Source organism: Mytilus edulis, chromosome 10, assembly GCF_963676685.1.
Source record: "Mytilus edulis chromosome 10, xbMytEdul2.2, whole genome shotgun sequence".
Taxonomy (NCBI): Eukaryota; Metazoa; Mollusca; class Bivalvia; order Mytilida; family Mytilidae; genus Mytilus; species Mytilus edulis.
The window spans coordinates 26,939,274-26,961,841 of record NC_092353.1 but is presented as its reverse complement, the minus strand read 5'-3'; the positions used below and the strand labels follow the sequence as shown (position 1 = coordinate 26,961,841).

Genomic DNA, 22,568 nt, shown 5'->3' with positions numbered 1-22,568 from the left:
TATGTGTGTTGTAATTCTATTTTATTTTTTTCAAAAGTGCGGGAATGACTTGGTGAATAACTTACTTCCGGTCAGTGCTCTTGCTGAAATTTCAAGTGACAATTCCTGAAATATACAGCAATGAATAGTGAACCGTCTTTAGAGACGGTTTATCAAGCTCTCCAAGCCCTTTATCAAAATCCAGACGTAAATGGAAAGGAAAGAGCATCAGTTTGGCTCGGAGAACTGCAACGTTCGGTAAGCAAACTGACCCGACTGCTGCCCCCCTTCCAGCAGTAGACTTCTGTTAAACTTGTATTAAAGCCCACTAGTACGATACATTATAAGATGCCTGTCTAATGATATCTGCCAATTAAGTTATAGCTATATTTCAAATCGTTCAACCGCTTTGCTTTTCACGTAAACAAAAAATATACATTATAAAAGATAATCATACCTCATTCTGTATCTTACTATCTCTATGTATAAGTTGATGATACAAATTCTAGCTTTTATTCAGAGAAAGAAAGAGATACCTATTGACGTCATTTCAATGGTGATGTCTCAGTCATACAACTGAGCAGACGTGCTTGGTCAGCTCTTCTTTACCCTCTATCTTAGTCCGAGATTACCCTGACGTCCAAAGACTGTTTTACCAGACAAGATAGGGCCTTGGGACGTCAGAGCTCGTCCCATATTAAAAAGTGGATATTTGCCTGTCCAAAATAGATGCGCTGCGTCGTCGCTTCTGGTGCCAACTAACGGCCTTAGTATTATATAAATCGGGTATCAATTTGTTCATTTTTCATTTATCTCTTCATTTATGTAAGCTTCACCTACCTGCCACACTTAGTTTTTCCATATTTAAACAGTTCTCACAGTGACCCATCGATTTCTGCATTTTGACATTCATTTTCAGAGATTATCATGTGACCACGAAAACGTATAAATATTTGCATATTTGAGTCTATAGGTCGTGAAGTTTCTCGTAACTTGATGTCCTTTTGAAAATAAAAGTAAAAATGTCTGAATCGATGGTTCACCTGGTCACTGTAAAAACTGTCTAATTATGAGAAAATAAAAGGTGAGAGGTATGTGAAGCTTACATAAATGAAAAATGAACAAATTGATATCCGATTTACAATGTACAGTTCAATTTTCGCGAAAGCCATCCCAAACTCCATACACCGAGTTTTTTCCTGGTGTGACACCAGGAAACTCCGACATCACTCCCTAAATTCTCGGAGAAATTTGGGAGTATTCCCTCCGACTTCCGCATAAATCCGTTACCTTTTGTTTATTGTATTAGCGACATCTCTCCCAGTCTGGAGTGACGCAGTGTCACACCAGGTAATAAATTGCCCTAATCCTTCTGATCTATGCCGGCACGCGACAGTCAAGGTATGCGAGATTTCTAATGTAATTAAACAATTGTATTTCCTGTCTATTGATTATCAGTTTATATCTGATTGCTTGAAACAAATAAAAGATTAAAATAAAAATCAAAACGTTGTTGTTAATTCTTTTAATTACTCTGTACATCTAAATCAAATTGATTTTGACTTTCGTTTTTTTATCAGTAAATAAATATTTAATTTACTAAAAGAGATATAATTGTGTAACAATAAACGGAGACTAACGCTGAATAAATTAGGGTAGTTTAAAGAAAAGTGACACGTCTCAAAGTTTTTTATACAAGTATAAAAAAAGAAAATATTATTCACTATCTGTTATGCTAATAAGTCTACGCCATTTCCATTTTACGATTACAAAATAAAAGTTTTAAAAAGCAAAAGGTTGTTGTTATTAAATGCTTTCAATTTCATTAAAGTTTTATAAAAAAAAATCTATACTTGATTATGACCTCGGTTTTTTTTTTATCGGTAATTTATATAACTTATGAAAAGAGACATACTTCATTGTGTACTTGCGTGAAAATAAACGGAAATTAACGCTGAAGGTATAAAATGTGAGAAAGAAAGAAAATTACGTGTCTTAAAACTTGTATATGCAAGAAAAAAAGAAAATACTTTTCACCATTCCTTATGCTTAAGAAGTCTACGGCATTTTCTCTTCACGATTTGTTAGCATTACTTTAGGATAAATAAAACATTTCGGCTACAACAGGAATACTTCTATAGCTGCATCAACTCGTCGTTGCATAATATTCATTTACGCACAATGAATGTAAACTTTTGTGTTGTATTTAGAACAGTGATCTTTAAATATTTTTAAAGCAATTAATTGCCGTGGGAAGACACGCATCTCAGTGATCAACAGTGCGTAGTTGAACTTGAACTTGACTTTGCTCACAATATTGAATGCTAAAAATAGTGACATCAATTTTGTCCACAAGATTTTTATTTGGCGGGAAATAGTATCATGTAACAGTAAACTCAGGTGACCTTTCTGGATAACCGTGGGAAAATTCATTCAAGGTTTAAACTAGCTTTGTAATGATTGACATAAATTTGTGTGCGTTAAGATTGAGGCTCTAGAAGGTACTTTTACAATTGATTAACCGGATTCTAAATTGTATTCCTTTTCTGAATTAACCAACATCAGCCTTTTATTTTTACGTTTCTCAGTCAACAGAGGACATAAAACCGGACATTATTTATACGTCCATAGTCAACACTATATATTAATGGTAGATGAAAACAGGATGCATGTCGTTCAGTTCCTGATGGGCGTTGGTAGAGATCCTCTGTGAAAATTTGCCGATCGTAAAAATCCGCTCCACATTTTTTTTTTACATATTTCTTTCTTGTAGAACACGATATAATTTCATTTAAATATTCTATTTTATAATTGTTGAAATACTTCTTTTTATATTTCGCCGAGGACTTTTAAACGAGCTGTAAAATACGGATTGCGCCAATCCAATTTTATTTTAAATAATTAAAGATCAATAACAGATCATAACGGATAAAAAACATGATTTTTTCTCTCCATATAATTAAATATTTAAAGGTTGTGATTATTGTGTTGTGTCTGGGCGGCGAATGTATCTCAGTATTTATGAATATAGGGCTGCCACATTGCATACAAAACTATTTGTCACTTTACAGTTTCTTTTTTAAATTCAAATATTTCAAGTCGGTAATCTACCGAGGTAGTGAAACATAATATTTTACGTTTCAAAATAAATTGTAACAGAGTTCACTTGTTGATCCGATAAATTAACTCTTGGGTTTAATTTAGATTGGACATATTACCGTAAAAAACATCATTTTGTTTTAAGCCAGTTGATATTAATTATATAATATTGAACTATTAATGAACCGAATGTTGCTCACTGAGTAGGTCATAAAAGGTTCTAATTGTGGTAAAATCGTCTTTGTTGAAAAAACAAAATTATGACCTGATCGGACTATAATGAAAATACAAAATAAGTGTTTTAATCGTATATTTATACGTTTGCACGTTGTATGTCATATGACAATGACATGGGCATATACATACAAGAATAATTATCTTATTTTAAATAAAAATGTCACACTTTTATCTGACAATGAAAGGACATTTAAATAACGTATTTTAAATCACTCAGGTGCAATCAAGATCGATTAAATGTACAAAGGTAATAAATCTGGCTAATCCGATGATGTTGTCACGCGTCAACTCATTAATTTTCAGTACATCTGATGGGCAATAAACCAATAAACAGCCACACGGTGTTGGGAGAGAATCTTTGGAGGAAAATGGGAGTATAATCCGTGATTCGCGGTGTCACACCGCTACACTCTGAAATCGGTGATTAGAGTTCGCGATTACATACTCTCTGGGCGTTCTGTATATAATTCCAAGGCCGTTAGTTGGCACCAGAAGCGACGAAGCAGCGCATCTATTTTGGACGGGCAAATATCCACTTTTTGATATGGGACGAGCTCTTACATCCCATGGCCCAAGCTTGTCTTGCAAAACAGCCCTCAGAGTAATCTCAGGCTACCTCTATCTGTGATGCAGTTTACTTATAGATTGCTCCTCTACTTACTACATTTTGTACTTTCAATTAAAGAATCAAATCCAATACTGTATAGTCTACGTAAATACCTGCATCAGCAGACACTCCAAAACCTATTATGGATGGGGGACTGATATGCCAACTGACATCAGAGGGCCTGTGGGGTGTCCTAGGGTGACTTAACTAATTAACTTCTCCCTATCTGGCATGGCTAAAGCTTAATTCTCTTGAGTGAAGTTGGGAATCCTTTTGTGATATAACCAATGAACTTCTCCCTGGAGCTTCTCTAGAGTGAAGTTGGGAATCCAAGGTAGACATATCCAACAAACTATTACCTTGGGCTTCTATAGAGTAAAGTTGGGAATCCAAGGATGACATAATCCATAAACTTCACCCTGGAGTTTCTCTAGTGTGAAGTTGGGAATCCAAGGGTGACATAATCAATAAACTTCTCCCTGGAGCTTCTCTAGAGTGAAGTTGGATATTCAAGAATGGTATAATGAATAAACTTCTCCCTGGAGTTTCTCTAGTGTGAAGTTGGGAATCCAAGGGTGACATAATGAATAAATTTCTCCCTGGAGCTTCTCTAGAGTGAAGTTGGGAATTCAAGGGTGACATAATCAATAAACTTCTCCCTGAAGCTTCTCTAGAGTGAAGTTGGGAATCCAAGGGTGACACAATGAATAAACTTCTCCCTGGAGCTTCTCTTGTGTGAAGTTGGGAATCCAAGGGTGACATAATCATTAAACGTCTCCCTGGAGCTTCTCTAGTGTGAAGTTGGGAATCCAAGGGTGACATAATGATTAAACTTCTCCCTGGAGCTTCTCTAGAGTGAAGTTGGATATTCAAGAATGGTATAATGAATAAACTTCTCCCTGGAGTTTCTCTAGTGTGAAGTTGGGAATCCAAGGGTGACATAATGAATAAATTTCTCCCTGGAGCTTCTCTAGAGTGAAGTTGGGAATTCAAGGGTGACATAATCAATAAACTTCTCCCTGAAGCTTCTCTAGAGTGAAGTTGGGAATCCAAGGGTGACACAATGAATAAACTTCTCCCTGGAGCTTCTCTTGTGTGAAGTTGGGAATCCAAGGGTGACATAATCATTAAACGTCTCCCTGGAGCTTCTCTAGTGTGAAGTTGGAAATCCAAGGGTGACATAATGATTAAACTTCTTCCTGGAGCTTTTCTAGTGTGAAGTTGTGAATCCAAGGGTGACATAATGAATAAACTTCTCCCTGGAGCTTCTCTAGAGTGAAGTTGGAAATCCAAGAATGACATAATAAACTTCCCCCTGGAGCTTCTCTAGAGTGAAGTTGGTAATCTAAAGGTGACATAATCAATAAATTTTTCCCTGGAGCTTCTCTTGAGGGAAGTTCAGCAGAGTTTCGCGAAATCTTTATTTCCTTGGTGGTCCTTGAAGAAAATTTGCTGGTCCTCACTATTATTTCTATTGAAAAATACTAAAATTGTGTCAGTCCTTTGAAATATTTTGGTGGTAAAATCTGTAGGACCACCACTTTTCATCATCTCTGAAGTTGGAAATCCAAGGCTGACATAGTCACTGACTTTGCCTGGTGTGGTGACACCTGCATTATGGCAAAATACTAAAAGGATCAAATACTTTCTTTAAATGCAACAATTTTGAAGAAAAAAAAAAAAAAAAAACTGAACACATGCTGACAAGTCATTTACCAAACTTGAAAGATGAAATTTATGTTCTTAAAATAGCAATTACATAAATAAATAATAAGTTTTGAGTATCAATTTGTGTGTTTTAGATGTATGCATGGCATGTGTCTGACCAGTTGTTACGAGAACATCAAGGACTGGAATCCTGTTATTTTGCTGCACAGACGATGAGAACAAAGGTAACATTTCGTGTGAATCTTCAAACATATATGATTTAATTATACTCATTATGAACTAGTTTCTAAGATTAACTTTTGAATCCACAAGTCCATAGCTCAATCCTGTATGAAATTAAAGTACATTAGATTGGAAAACAAAGTATACTGTAAACCAATTCTCAAATAGAATATTTACCTGAATTTAAATCTTTGCAAATTTGTATGACTTATCTTTCCTTATTTAACTTCATAAAGTAAATAAGAAAATCGCAAAATTAAAGCGCAGCGAAGTTGACTAGAAAGGACTAAACGTGAAATTAAGTATTAGCGAAAAATAAGTTTATTTACAGTATATAGAAAAATATTGTAAATGACCTATTTCAAACAGGGTGTTTAAAGTTTTAGATTCTAACTTTTAAGTTGTATCTATTGTTAGTTCATAAAAATTTTGAGCAATATGATATAAATTCATTATGGAACAGCACAATTTAAATATAGACTTCTAATTGCATGCAACTTTAAGAAAGTTATAAACATGATAAAGAGATTAAAGTTGATAACATTAATGACATTTTCCTTTTATAGTTTTCTTCTTGCTGCATATTTTAAATATTGTTAAATGGAAAGATGCTAAAAGCCAAATTAAATGGTGTCATTGAGTAGTGATGTTTAAGGATGTACTTAGGTGAAATTTAAAAAAATCAAGAAATTGAAATTCAGTGGTGTTCGTTTTAACAGGCATATGACAGGTGAAGAGTTGTCTCATTGGCCATCATATAACATCACCTTATTATTTTTTTTTTATAATAACAGGTCATAGAGACTTATTATTTAAGGATTTATTATTCTTTAGATACCAATTTTTGGAAAATGACGCAGTCATTGTTCCATAACTGCCGACCTGAACTTCATTACATTGCTCTGCCTACCGCGCTTGGTTTCGTATTTCCTATTTTCCAAACAAACTGGAATCTGCTTGTGTTATCATTATGCATCATTGTGTAGTATTAAACCAGCCAGGACCCAGTTTACACTGGTTTTTGCTTGTATTCCACTACACTCGAACAAAGTGTTGTAGTTTGACGGGAACCAGTTTTAGAATTTGTAAACTACAAAACGTAATCGGTTATTGTTCATTCCGTTTTGGTGTTTCATACCGACTTATATGGTTTGAATAAGCTTAAGACCATTCAAACATTAATGTGATAGGTATATTAAAGATTGTTTTACAAAAGGATTGAACTGTTTTACTTTCAAAGTCGTACTATAGGGATATCTGTCATATACGGATTTCCACTCTCACCGGTTAATTTCTTCTTTTACACGTGCTTTGGAAACTTCCTGTTTAAACGCAAGTTTTAAAATTGTTTTTGAGTGAATTAAACTTATTTTAACAATCATGAAGCGTTCCAGAATCATTTTAAAGCAGTTTCTTCTTCTCTTTGATGATGGAAAATAGGTTTTCTCAAGAAAATACCGCAAACGATCGCAGAGGAATTGAAACGTACAAGTCAAGTCGGCACCTGGTTAAATTGGCATCTAGTCAAATCGGCACCTATTCGACGTCAATTCGGCATCCAATAATATTTGATATAATATTTTCTATTCAATTAATTAATTACTGTTACCAAGTACATAGTGAATATGTTGTTGTGTATTTTGGTAAACCACGAAACGAAAGTGAATATGTAGTGTATAAACCAGCTGTTGTTTTAACAATTAGACAATTTGTGTAATTGTAAAAACAAGTCAATTATTAAAATAAAATGGAAAACTATGAGTCCCTTTCAATAAATCAAACTTTCATGCCAAATAATTAGCAAATTTAAGGTGTTTGTTTTTCAGTAAAGTTTAAACAGCATTAAACCAACAATCCTGTAAAATGCTCAACTGGTTAAAATAATGCAGAAAAATACACAATATCTCATGTATTAGTCCTGGCAAGGCTATTTTATTATTTTTCTGGGACGCCTTCCTACGATGTTCAGGTGCCAATTTAACTAGGTGCCAGTTTGACTAGAATTCTTTGACAAATGTTTGAAAATATCTGAGTTTCATTAGACCTTTGATAGCAGTAACAAAAAGATTATTTACTTAATATTTTGTGGGAGAAGGGGGTTCAGACTGTGTGGCATCAGGTCTGTTTGTGCCCAATACATTTTCACACCCTACACGTTCGCACATTCACACTCTACTCATTCACGCCCAATTTTAATTCAAATTCAAGTTGAATAATTGGAAAATTATGGTTGTTGTTTTAAATTGCTTTGGTGTAAATACTGAATGTATTTATAGCTTGGTATGAGTAAAACATTGAAGATTTTAAAGGAAAAAACACAAAAGATAATTGTTTTTAACAGCTTGGTCCCATTGATCTGAAACAACGAAACAATAAAACATAGAAACCAAAATATAGCAATCCACTAATATAACCAAAACATGATAAAATTTATTCAACACGCAGAAACAAACATAGTCAGAATCTCACTTCATTTTGAAACAAGTTATAGCAATACACTAACCAAAACATGATTAAGAGTTATTCAACACAAAATAAAACGTTGACAAAATACCACTTTATTTAGAAAGGATTATTATTATTTTTAGCAATACCTTATCCAAAACATAATTAAGATTTATTTAACACAAAAAAAAAATTGCTGTCTCACTTTATTTTGAGACAATGACAACAATTATACTTATAAGAAAACACTTGCTTACATAGTTATTAAACACAAAACCAATTAAGATTGGGTGCGAACATGTAGGGTGTGAAAGTGAAAGGGGTGAAAATGAGTGGGCGCAAACGTGAATGGAAGCGAACGGACTCAGATTCAGACTATGTACCAGTGAGAAATATACAAGCATTTCTACAGTATTTATTTGTACAATTCAGCTAGTCTTGACCTATTCATTTGTCTTAAAAAACCAGCCAGTTGTCACCTTCACTTCACACACACACACATATACGAATATCAATTATATGCTTACGATACATGTTGCATTGTTAAACTAATTACGGTATGTGAAAATCAAGACTTGCATAAAAACTATCCCAATATTAGAGACAGTGGCGTCATTTTTCTTCAGAGCTTTCAGCTCTTTGATTGTGGGTTTCATGGGTACAGGTGAACCACAAAATGAAATGAATCCACAGTAGATGTAATTTAAAGATTAATCATTATATGTTGATATTTCAGATACAGTATGCCTTCCATGAATTACCTGTAAATTCTCACCAGGTAAGTTCACATCAAAACTAATTTACAAAATTTACAGTAACAGCACTCACTGCAGTATTTATTATTTGTTACTACTTGAATGCATGACTTAGTTTTTATGAGAAAGCTTTTTTTGTTAACAAACTTCTGAGATTGACAAAATATTATTTCAGGACAAGGTTCACTTATGGCACTGTATGGCCAATTTTGATATAGAATTCATCAATTTAAAAAAAAAATGGATTGTGGATGGCAGCAAAGGTTAATTTTGCCAAAAACAATTAAAACAATGAAAAAAATTATGTTACAATACAAATAATGTTTATCTAAGGGGTCAAAGCGTTGTAAAGTTTAAAGGAAGGTGTCAAAAGAATGGATTTGTGTCTTTATAGTATTATAACTAGTATTTCTGATTATTTCTTTGTGAAATGTGTAGTATATTGGTCTGATAAAAAAATAAAATCCTAGGGTCTATTTTAGTCCTTCGTGAACATCAACCCTTACGTCATAAAAATGAATTTGTCAAAATCTTGACCAAAACAATTAACAGATGATAAACCTGTCAGCAATGCAAAGCAACAGTATCAGTGATAGGCCTTGATCAGAGAAATATCACTTTTTTTTTGGTGAAATTCATTATGAAATATAAACAGGTTTGATAAATAATAGTAACACCTGTACAATAAAATTAAAAATTTGTTTTCAAATTTCTTATTTCTTCTTTGTTTCAGTCATTAAGAGATTCTTTGTTGGATCATGGAGGGAAATTAAATGCAGAATCACCCCCAGCCATTGTTACACAGGTTTGTGTAGTGTTAAATACACATTTATGTCAGAAATAATTGTAAAATGTATTTGTGTCCAGTCAGAGACAAGCATACAAACATTGAATTTATTCTGTCTATGACACTATTGTGTTTTATCATTAGAAATAGAAAAAAGTAAGCACTTAATTGGAACTGACTTCTATTTAAAACTATTATAGGTGACTATTATAGAAAGATAACGTGAATAAATATTAGAAATAATGTTTATAATTTTTGCATGATTGTGTAAAAAAGTACCTTCAAACCCCTCTCATTCATTTATTTCTGGAACAGCTCAGAGTTATTTGGTAATACTTTTCTTATTAAATTGCAATGGTCATATCATGATTGTTCTAAAATGAAATGATATTATTTATTTCAGTTAAGTTTAGCTTTGGCAGACCTTGCATTACAGATGGCAGGCTGGAAGGACCCCATCATGGATCTTGTTCAGAGGTTGTTATTAGGTCTTCTTTTATGTAAAACAAGTTGAAAACTCATATTGTTTTACACATAACTGTTGTGACTTAATTTTTTTTTTAATCATTATGTTTTGTCTTATGTTATAGCCATTATACAGTTCTTCGTAATGTATAATTTTGACAGACCTCAAATCTCTGGCAGTTTAATTACATGTGTTGATTGATGTTTGAATTATGCACTTTGAACAAATATTGAAAGTTTTTTGCCCCCAACGTAGCAGAGGGGGCATCAAGATTACCCTGTCCGTACATTCAAATAATGGTTTCCATTCTCTAACTCTAGTCTGCCTCAACCAAATGTTATTAAACTTATACACAATGCTTAATACCTTAAAACACAGACCAAGTTTGAATTTTCATTACTTCACTTTTACCGTTGTAGAGTTATGCCCCTTTAATTTTTGTTTCCGTTCTGTTTTCCGAACCAAATACAACATGTACTATGAAACTATGCACAATGCTAATTACCACAAAACACAGATCAAGTTTTAATCTTAGTTGCCCTTCTAGAGTTATGCCCTTTATATTGGAAAAATTGCTTGATCAATTTTGTTCTCTAACATATGTCTAACTTAAGTTTGCCTTAACTATATAATATGAAACGTATACAGAATGCTTATTACCACAAAACTCAGATCATGTACAAATTTGTGTAGCATCACTGTTACAGTGATTGAGTTATGCCCCTTTTTTAACATTATATGGCTTTGTGCAAGTGGAGGCATCATCTATGTCCCATGAACACATTCCCAATTTATTTTATGCTACACACTTTTAAAAGAATCAATCAATGAGAGGTATTGCCATCACATGTGCTCCATTATCATCGTACACAAACATTTTAACATCTTTTAACATCAGACTACGACAGATGACTCTTATTTGTAACCCTTTTATCCTGGATTGCAAAAAAACATTATTCACATTTATTTCAATATAAAACTGCAGTTTGGATTTTGTTTTACTTTAAATGTGATGAATTATAAATTCATTATATTCATAACAGAGTTATTTCTCTTTTCCTTATAGATATGGAAGCAATCCACAGAATTTACCATTCTTATTAGAGGTGCTGACAGTATTACCAGAAGAAGTAAGTTAATATACTTATATAAATTAAGACCAAATGATGTAGAAGTAAAAACCTAATTGTTAGGTAATTGTTTGGCCTGAAGCCGTTTTTGTTTTAACCCTTAGACTGCTGCATTAATTTCTATTGTACTTTTGTGTATTGCTGAATAAAATTTTAATCACTGATGAAATAAACATGTTAACTTACAATTACTGTATCTTTGTAAATATTTGAATATTCATCAATAAAAGTTTATAAAAAAGTATTGTTAGATTCTGTATTTTTTATTTATTTTATTTTTGTGCGAGTCTCTGGTCATTTTTTACCTGTACAGGTGCAAATAGAGGTAAACGAAGGTAAACTTATTTTTTTCATGTTTTATTAACGAATCCATCAATGTAAAAGTATCCATGACTTCAGAATTGAACCAATATAGTTAAAAATCTCTTTTAAGAACTATTTCCATTGTGATTATCAGAAAAAAAGTTTCTTCTCGGACCAACAGCCTTTTTTTATTCAAATATTTTCCGGTATTTTCCTCCGACTTTCACTGCGCCGACTTTTTCTTCCATGTACAAATATATTTATACGACAAGTTCATTGTTATAGTTTTCATCAATAAATAATCTCGACAAACTTACAGTTCAGATCTGTGGATGTCAGTCAATATTGATCCACTTTTGAAAGGCGAAATGATAAACATCGTAAATCCTGTTTCATGTCATCCATTTTGAACAAGGTCTGGGAATCCCCGTGGTTCTCGCTTTAAAAGTCTTCTGTTCGCAGTTTTGATAGACTGTTTCTATTTCCATCTATTATATCTTCTCTTCTCGTCCAAATCCTTTTAATCGGCCGCCGCTGTTAAATCATTATCATTGAAAGTGTTGGCCATTTCTCCAAATAATATCCGCCATTTTGTCACTTTTTTCATCAAAAATTTTCACTTTCGGTTTTATCGCTTATACCTGATTTAAAGTCAAGAGACACTTGAAAGAACGCAGATTTTTAACCAATCAGAATCCATACAAGTCGAAACTGCCGCAATCTCATGAATATTGACTCCGCCCATTCCATGGTAACTGTAAACAAACGAGTTACGGAAAACGACTATAGTCGCACGAAGCAGTAGAAGACTGCTTTATCGGAACGACAATAGTCGCGCGTAGCAGTCTAAGGGTTAAGTTTGTTGGTCCTGAAGATGCATATTTTTTATGTTTTTTACAAAATTTGGATGGTTTAACATGATATTCTTACAATCCAGTCATACTTTCAGAGCTCCAGATAAGAATTCACAAATTGGGTTTTTAACCCACCATTTTCAAATATAATTGGGTGAAAAAGTTTTTTAATTGCATGATCAATTCCAATTCACCCCTCATGTTAATATCAAATTGGGTTTTTCACCACGAAGCTCCTTAATGTATTTGGTTTCTCATCAACACAATAATGAATATGTAGGCAATAGCAACCCCAGATTTTATCCATCTTAAATATGTTTCTTTCTTTGTTTAGCTGTTTTATTTGGTTTAGGGTTAGGGTTATTTGATAGCTGTTTTATTTGGTTTATTCACTGAGGAGCAATTGTAGGTTTAATTTGTGTTCCGTTTCAAACCTTCTGCCAATTTTGTATTTTCTCATATAAACTAAAAAAACGGATAGGTGTATTCACAGGCACTCGTCTTATACCTTTATTTAATAAATTTTGCATGTGTGTGTATTCATTAATTAACAGTAAAATGGAAAAAAAATAGTATATAAACTCTAATTATACTTGAACGGTTTTGTTTTATTCCAATTTTCATAAATCTGGGTTTAGTTGTCTTTTATTAGAACTTTTTGTTTCTGATGCTTTATCATGTCATAATTGATTTGGCCTTTCACTTTTTCCATCTGATTTCGTTTTTGAGGAAACCCTGCCTGTTTTTATTAGCAATGTTCTCGTTAAGGTACGCACACACGCCCGTGTGTTAGATGGACACTTCCTAAAAACACTGGCTGAGTCTTGTTATCATCATAACTTTTCCTCAGCTTTTCAAAAGAAGCAGAAAACATGCTTCTATTCAATATTTTTACCGGACATTCACTTTCGTTTTAATTCAATCTATGTTATGATAAATCCCGAGCAATGCGAAAAAAATATGACTACATGACACACGCTAATTGGATAAACGCCGAGAAGATCGAAATGTTTTCAAAAACATGTGTACCCTTTGAGCAACGGAAAACTCTAACAGGGACCCATTTCAGCTACTTGATGCAGGGATCTATTTTTAGAACGAAAGGAAATTTCCAATTATAAATATTATAAAAATAGTTTACTGTAAACAGATAAGGGTAAATAACGCAAATAGTAGCCAATAAAAGAGTTGAGAACTCATGGTTTTGGCATATTATTGGGTTTTCCTTTGAATTAATTGGGTTATTGAACCCTGCAATGGGCAATTGCATTGGGTTTTTTATTATTTGTATTGCGTGATCACGCAAATACGCAGCTTATCTGGAGCTCTGTACTTTATTATGTATAGTGCCAGATATAAAGAAGCATTTTAAATATTACATTGCAAGAAATACAAATATTTTGTCTTTAGTAAGTGACATGTTTTTTTTGACAGGTTAATAGTAGATCATTGAGATTAGGTGCTAATAGGAGAACCGAAGTAACAGAAGAATTTAGAAAGTCCTCACCAGTAATTCTACAGTTATTGGTAAGTTGTATTTTATTAACATCAACAATAAATCTAGTCTTCTACAGTTATTTTTAGTTAGTTGCATATCTTATCTATAAATCTTCTTCAACTAATAAAAAAAAAAGGAAAATCACATAGTTTTATATTTCAAGTAATAAATACTTGGTATTATTTTGCAATTACTGAACAGTTGCAGGTTATGTATTTATTTTAGGATGCTTGTGGTGAAAGCTGTGTTGGTGATACAAAAGGACAGATGAAGATATTTAGGTGTCTAGGAAGTTGGTTTAGTTTAGGGGCACTCTCAGAAGAACTGATTATTGGAAGTAAACTAGTCACAGCTCCTTTCCAGGCTTTGGTATGTTATAAAAAAGTTAAATCACAAAAATACTGAACTCAGAGGAAAATCCAATGGTAAAGTCCATAATCACATGGCAAAATCAAATGACAAAACACATCAAAAACGAATGGACAAGAACAGTCATATTCCTGACTTGGTACAGACATTTTCAAATGTAGAAAATGGTGGATTAAACCTGGTTTTATATCGCTTAACCTCTCCCTTTGTTGACAGTCTCATCAAATATGTTATATTTACAATGATGCGTGAACTAAACAGAGATAATAAATAATATAGTCAAAATATGGGTACAGCAGTCATCATCGTGTAACAATTTTAAAAGGAACAATTTAACAGAACACAAAAAAATCTATCTACAAACAGGTTCATAACATAGTGTACTGGTAGTAGATTTATCCTCTTGTAGATCTACTGTCTTCAATTATTGCCAAAAATGACAAAATTACAAATCAGTAATTTAGATTACATAACATATTTTAAACATTTTATTTAGTTTATACTGAGACTTGCTATAAATATAAAGTTGTTTCAAGAAATATTTAGTTTTAAATACTGTAAACTAACTTATTTTCACAGATATTTTTATTTCCCCTTTAGCTTTTTTTAGCCTATTTAGCTGCTACTACTTAATGTAGATAAATATGTGAAAATCAAAGTTTTACATATTCATGACAATTTATATTCAAGTTATTATGCCCCACCTACGATAGTAGAGGGGCATTATGTTTTCTGGTCTGTGCCTCCGTTCGTTCGTCCGTCCGTCTGTGCGTCCGTTCGCTTCAGGTTAAAGTTTTTGGTCGAGGTAGTTTTTGATAAAGCTGAAGTCCAATCAACTTGAAACTTGATACACATGTTCCCCATGATATGATCTTTCTAATTTTGATGCCAAATTATAGTTTTGACCCCAATTTCATGGTTCACTGAACATAGAAAATGATAGTGCAAAGTTCAGGTTAAAGTTTTTGGTCAAGGTAGTTTTTGATCAAGTTAAAGTTACATCAACTTGAAACTTAGTACACATGTTCCCTATGATATGATCTTTCTAATTTTAATTCCAAATTAAAGTTTTGACCCCAATTTCATGGTCCACTGAACATAGAAAATGAAAGTGCGAGTGGGGCATCCGTGTACTATGGACACATTCTTGTTTTTTTATCTTTTAAGTCCCAAAAGTAAATCTCTTGTGAAAGTAGGTTGATTCACAGTATTGAAGTCATATTATATTTTACAGGTAATAGCAGAATGTCCTGCTAGTTTACATGAAGCAGCAACAGATTGCATATGTTCAGCTTTATACAGTGTAGAGGTAGGATACTGACAAAAATACTTATTATTATGATTTTCTATAGATTCATGTCAAATTCTAAGTAGCTCAGTATTTAAGTACTGATATGAAATATGCATATTGTTTTTATGAAACTTGTAGTAATACTTGAAAATCATTTGTAATGACTGTTTCTCCCATATGCCTAGAGGCCATGGTGGCCAAGTGGTCTGAGAACTAGAAGTTCTACTACTGTAATCACGACACTAGCCAGTCAACACTGATATTGTGAGTTTAAACCCCTCTCATGCCGGTGCACTCAGCTCCAATCTTAATTTACTAGAATTGTCAGTTTTCCTTTCAAAGGTCATGGTTTTCTCCAGGCACTAGGACTTCCTCCACCTAAAAAAACTAATTGTCACAAATAGCTTAAATGTGGCACTTAAAAGAACGTCCATCATTTCTACAATTTTCTGTTTAGAATTATGAACAGTTAAACTTGGATATGATCCATAACATTCTATTAACAGGATTTAAAGTCACATCTGCGTTTAGCTGAGGCCTTATACAATGGAGTAAAGACATTACCAGATGCCTACCACATGTCTGTAGCACTGGATGATACAGATAAGTATGTATAATTGTAAATATGTAAATTATAAATACAGAGGGGTTGTGCTGGATATAATTTATAAATTAATAAAGATAACACATAATTTTGACCTATAAACATGAATGAAGTAACATATTTCCTCTGCTATCATCCCTTATTCGAGAAGATGACCCTAAATCAAATACAGTACGGGTAGGGACTTATTTTTATGGATGTCTTAATCCGTCTAGTCGGATATGAATAATCCGACATTTTTATGGTAGGTAGTATGGTCATTAATCAACAGATCCAGGTGTGAATGGTCCTTTCATCTTAATCCGTGTTGCTAGAATTACGGTTCACTGATTTCAGAATCAGGTTACCTGTAATTTTAACCTCTCAGTCACTTTATTGATTATATTAGTTCTACATTGTATTTGACATAAAATATTTTTACAGGTGAAGTACTGGAGAAAACTTTGTTTTAATAAAAATAGCCTGTTTTTGTTAATTATGGTTTTTATATTTCAACTGCTATTTATTTTCTTTGTTCCTTAAAATTATTTTTATTTTATGTTCCTTTTCGTTTGTTTTTTTTTCGTATCTTTTTTTGATTTGTTTGCATAAATTTTTTAAACAAATATATTTTTACATGTATTCTATTTCTTGAAGCTTACGGTTATTTTTGTTTTACTGATTTATTTTCAACGTAAATCCATTGATTAGCAGAATGCTGTCTCAAGTGCTGCTGCATACGTTTTAGTTTGACGCGGTCACATGCAAAATATTTCTATAATTTGTATTTAAGTATTCGTCTGTGTTGGGTCAGTTCCGAGATAAAAATAATTACAGTGAGGAATACTTGTATATTATTAGTAGCTTCATGATTCTTTGTAGTTTTTACTTTTTACTGTAAACAAATATTGTCCGAAAGTTGGAGATGTACAACTGAAATAGAACGCAAATAATAACACTAGAAGAACATCTTGATTCTTCCCGGGCATCAGTTTATTTTAAGATTTCCGTGTTTGTTCATTATGCTAAATTAATATAATTGATCTGCATTTGGGGGTAGGGGGTAAAAGGGGTCCAGATCTCGAAATCCCGGGCTTAAAAACACGAAGTCCCAAGATCCCGAATTTAAATAAATTTAAATCCCGACATCGCGAAAAAAGAATTCCCAGATCCCGAAAGGGTTAATCCCAAAATCCCGAACTTAATTGCATATTAATTTACGCACAATCCATGTAAAAAAGGAAACTTGTATGTTATATTTTTTATAGCAATCTAAAAGAAAAATTGCAGTGAAAAGACAATTCCATGATACACATATCAGTGATCAACAGCGTGTGCACGTGGTTGATCTTTAACTTGACTCCACTCACAATGATTAAAGATCGATTTTGTCCACTGCACGAAATTTTTATATGGCGGGAAATGTCGTAACAGTAAACACAGGTGACCTTACTGAACGACCGTGGGAAAATCCATTCATGATTAAATTTGATGTGGAATGATTGACAGTATTGTGCTTTAGTTTTGAGGCTCTTGATCGATTTACCAGAATAGAAATTTAATCGATTTACATACATGTATAATCAAAACAAGATTTAGTCTTCTTTAACTATTTTTTGTTTTATTTTTATCAGTCATTTCCCGGATTCCCATTTAAATAATCTATTTGGAGACCTCCTTTAAACTTCGGAAATAATACAACATCAATTTAAAAAATCATATTGACTGCGCGAGCTTTTAGTTTAGAATGACTAGAAGTACGACGAAAAAGTAAAGACAGCTGATCACGACTAGTATGACGAAAAAGTAAAGACAGCTGATCACGACTAGTACGACGAAAAAGTGAAGACAGCTGATCACGACTAGTACGACTAGCCTTCAACCCCATTGGGGTATAAATGTGCATTTATTCAATAAACTATATAAGGTTAAACTTTGATTTTCGTGTATCGATTTGATACAATTTGTAAAATATATTTATAACACCGGCGATTTTCATAAAAAATTTCAGACATGAAAATAGAAAGGCATTATCTCGAGTGTCAACAATTTAAAAAAAAATTTAAAAAAATAGGAATCAAAATATGATCTCGGCGTTATAAATATTGTATTAAAAGAAACCAATTGTTTGACTTTCAAAGAGATTAACGGGAAATATGTCAAAATAGAAAGCACGAGTGATCTGTCTGACCAAAATGTTTCACTTGCGAGAAATGATTGACAGGTGTGAATAGATGTAGAGGCTCCGACGGGGAAAGTTGTATCAAAAGGAAAATAACTTAATTCACAATGCCTATACATATTTTATAAATACGATATGTTGGCCTTATACTTAAAATTGAGTTTCTAATAATAACATATAAAGGAACAGGACGTTAAAAGGGGGAAATAATATAACCATCAATGAAAACTCGATAATTTACGGGATTGAAGTCTCAACAATTTGATTTAAACTTCTATTGAAAACAGTCTTGGTTGTTATTAGGCTTATTATTTTGAATTAGATGAAATGTTTACGGTTTAAAAATACAAAATAGATTATTGGCACAAAACTATTGAAATAATTGGCAACACAATATATTGATAAAAATCGTCTTTATTTCATTTTCAAATTATAAAAAAAATAAAATTATATTTAATTTTAATTTTAAATCTTATATTTAATTTTAATTCTTATATTTAATTTTAATTCTTATATTTAATTTTAATTTTAATTCTTATATTTAATTTTAATTTTAATTCTTTCTCTTTGAATACAAAACAATATTCTACATTTATCTATCCTCTATAAATACTAATATATCTGTACAGGTAAAATTTAATTCTAATCAAGCTGGTACAGATTGATTTACGACCTTCCACTTGGATATTGCACAGCAGGTGTTTATTACACTGGGACAACTGTCCGACCAGTCTGACATCTAGACGGATTAAGACATCCATAAAAATAAGTCCTTACCCGTACTGTATGTTGTTGTATAGGGAGTATTTACACATCACAGTTTAATGTTGGTTAGCATGGTCAATTTTTGAAGAAGCTTACACTTCATAGAAAATCAGTTCGTAGAATGATGTTTATTTTCCTTATTTTTCATTCCAAAAATGTTGTCTTTCAGAATTTCACTATTGTTATATTTTGTATTTTCAGATCAATAAATTATTGCAGAATATTTACAGAACTTGCCGAGTCATTTTTAGAACAAATAGTTAACACACCTAATCAGGTAAATTTCAATTTCAGTATTTCCATTAAAAGGCTTGTATAGTCCGCGGTTTTAACTTCCAAAATTTGACCTCCCAGATGGGGTGTGGACTATAGAGTACAATAAGCAAGAAATAAGAGAAAAAGTTCAATTTCGTGGGGGAGGTGGTTTTTTGTCGAGCCTGCAACTTTTGTTGCAGAAAGCTCGACATAGGGATAGTGATCCGGCGGCGGCGGTGTTAGCTAACTTCTTAAAAGCTTTATATTTTAGAAGATGGAAGACCTGGATGCTTCATACTTTGTATATAGATGCCTCATGTTACGAAGTTTCCGTCACTCACATGTCCAATGTCCTTGACCTCATTTTCATGGCTCAGTGACCACTTGAAAAAAAAGTTCAGATTTTTTGTAATGTTGAATTCTCTCTTATTATAAGTAATAGGATAACTATATTTGATATGTGCGTACCTTGAAAGGTCCTCATGTCTGTCAGACAGTTTTCACTTGACCTCGACCTCATTTCATGGATCAGTGAACAAGGTTAAGTTTTGGTGGTCAAGTCCATATCTCAGATACTACAAGCAATAGGGCAAGTATATTCGGTGTATGAAAGGACTGTAAGGTGTACATGTCCAACTGGCAGGTGTCATCTGACCTTGACCTCATTTTCATGGTTCAGTGGTTATAGTTAAATTTTTGTGTTTTGGTCTGTTTTTCTCATACTATATGCAATAGGTCTACTATATTTGTTGTATGGAATGATTGTAAGGTGTACCTATCTAGCGGGTAGATGACATGTGACCTTGACCTCATTTTTATGGTTCAGTGGTCAAAGTTAAGTTTTTGAGTTTTGATCTTTTTATCTAATACTATATGCCATAGGTCATCTATATTTGGTGTATGGAAATATTTTATGATCTTTATGTAAGTCGCGCAGGTTTTATTGACAGTGACCTCATTTTCACGGTTCATTGCACAGTGTTAAGTTTTTGTGTTTTGGTCTATTTTTCTTAAACTATAAGTAATAGGTCAACTATATATGTTGTATAGAAGCATTGTTAGCTGTACATGTCTGCCTGGCATGGTTCATCTGACCTTGACCTCATTTTCAAGGTTCATTGGTCTTTGTTTAGTTATCTTGGTTAATGTTAAGTTTATGTGACAGTTGTATTAAAGCTTAGCTTTATACTTAGGACTATCAACATGATATCAATGATTAGTATAAAAGGCGAGACATTTCAGCGTGTGCACTCTTGTTTTACAATCCGCCATCTTTTTTATTAATATTGTAGAGGGCACTTATTTTTCAAACAAATAATTTTAACTCATCCATATTAATAAGTTCATTCTATTCATTATCAAATAAATACTGATTAATTCAAAAACAAAACCCTTCATTACAAATTTCTCGTTTCTTTTCAATGCATTGGTTGAAATGAACTGGTATCCGCTTGATTGAAACGATACAAACATAGTATAAAAGACAACTGTTAACCAGCTTACTATTTGTGAACTACAAAACGTAATCGGTTATTGTTCGTTTTGTTTTGGTGTTTCATACTGACTAATATGGTTTATATGGGGACGAAGTCCCCTATAACAGTAGAAATTTTTTTTAAAAAAATTGGGAAATTTTCCCGAAATTTTCATTGTACTAATGAACTCAAAATTGTTCAAACTTTTTATGTCGCTTTTTTTAATTTCTGCATTTGCGCAGAACGCAGAAATCTCCTTTTCCCGTCTCGTTGTCGTGAGACTTTGAGTAGTCTTAGTAAAATATAGGAACTCAAGGAACACAATACCAATATTTCATTTTTAATAATTCTTTGTCTTTGATATGAATTGACGTTGCCTGATGCATTGCGTTTCTTTGTTTACATTGAACATGACGTCATAACTAACATAGCGTCACAAGTAAAATCCCTAACAACACAACCAAAATCGGAAACGATACAGTATTTCCGTTTCTTTTTTTTAACATATATTTAAGTTACAAAAAAAAAAATTCATACAGACTTCGTCCCAATTCACAGGTAATGCCTGCCTCATATTATTAGCTTAAGACCCTTCAAACATTAATGTGGTAGATATATTAAAGACTGGTTTACATAAGGATGGAACTGTTTTACTTTCAAAGTCGTATTATAGTGATATCTATTACGTACAGATTTCGACTCTCACCATTTTTTTTCTTCTTTTATACGTGCTCTTTAAACTTCCTGTTTAAACATACACAAGTTCCTAAATTGTTTTTTAAGTGATTTAAACTTATTTAACAATCATGAATTGTTCTAGAATCATTTACAAGCTGTTTCAGCTTCTGTTTAATTTTTCCAAGAAAATACTGCAAACGATTTGAAATTACCAGAGTTTCATTAGAACTTTTCTAACAGTTACAAACAGTTTTTTTACCTGAAATTTTGTGGGGAGAAGGGGGTGCTGAATATGTACCAGTACGAACTATACAAACCTGAATATGGGTGTTTTTATTGTCTTTAATTCTGGAATTACATGGCCTTAAAATAAAATGTATATAAAAATCTAAAGTTTTTCTTACTAAGTGTACTTTTGATAACTCATTTGTGGTTGGTAAATTTGCTATAGAAATACAAAAATGACAAAATGTAGCAAAACAAGTATGCCCTTAAAATTGTTAACAGAGTAAACTTTTGATAAACAAACACTTCCAACAAAATCAATGCAGATAGCCTTATGAGTGGTTAAAATGATGTTGACATAAATAGAAAGTAAATAGAAGGCCAATTGTAGTTTTGTAGTCTGTATATAAATTTTTGTTTTGTTTCTTTTTCAGGGCTTTACTGGAGATTTAGGAATTTTAGATTTATTACTTACATGTGTTGGTCATCATTTATATGAGGTAAGTCAAAATAGAGGGTTTAAAGTTCATTGAAGTTGATTTAGAAAATTTGTTCTTTTGTACCCAGGATTTATTTCTAATTTTTAAGAATTAGATAATAATAGAATACTTTGTTAAAGCTAATAGCAATTCTTCACAACTTTTAAATCAGCAATTTTCAGGAATTTAGGTGTATAAAGATTTTCTTTGAAATGG

General features: G+C 32.5%; 1 protein-coding gene across 1 annotated transcript in view; it reads left to right on the top strand.

Moving 5' to 3' along the window:
• The first annotated feature begins 36 nt into the window (after positions 1–36).
• Positions 37–22,568, top strand: part of LOC139490745 (transportin-3-like) — a 40,164-nt gene continuing 17,632 nt past the window's right edge. Inside the window, exons 1-12 of the mRNA XM_071277715.1 lie at positions 37–237; positions 5,725–5,814; positions 8,994–9,035; positions 9,746–9,817; positions 10,203–10,276; positions 11,332–11,395; positions 13,987–14,079; positions 14,276–14,419; positions 15,654–15,728; positions 16,217–16,317; positions 19,442–19,517; positions 22,308–22,373. Of these exons, the coding sequence (XP_071133816.1) occupies positions 121–237; positions 5,725–5,814; positions 8,994–9,035; positions 9,746–9,817; positions 10,203–10,276; positions 11,332–11,395; positions 13,987–14,079; positions 14,276–14,419; positions 15,654–15,728; positions 16,217–16,317; positions 19,442–19,517; positions 22,308–22,373 (1,014 nt within the window). The 5' untranslated portion in view covers positions 37–120. The remainder of the gene's footprint in view (positions 238–5,724; positions 5,815–8,993; positions 9,036–9,745; positions 9,818–10,202; positions 10,277–11,331; positions 11,396–13,986; positions 14,080–14,275; positions 14,420–15,653; positions 15,729–16,216; positions 16,318–19,441; positions 19,518–22,307; positions 22,374–22,568) is intronic.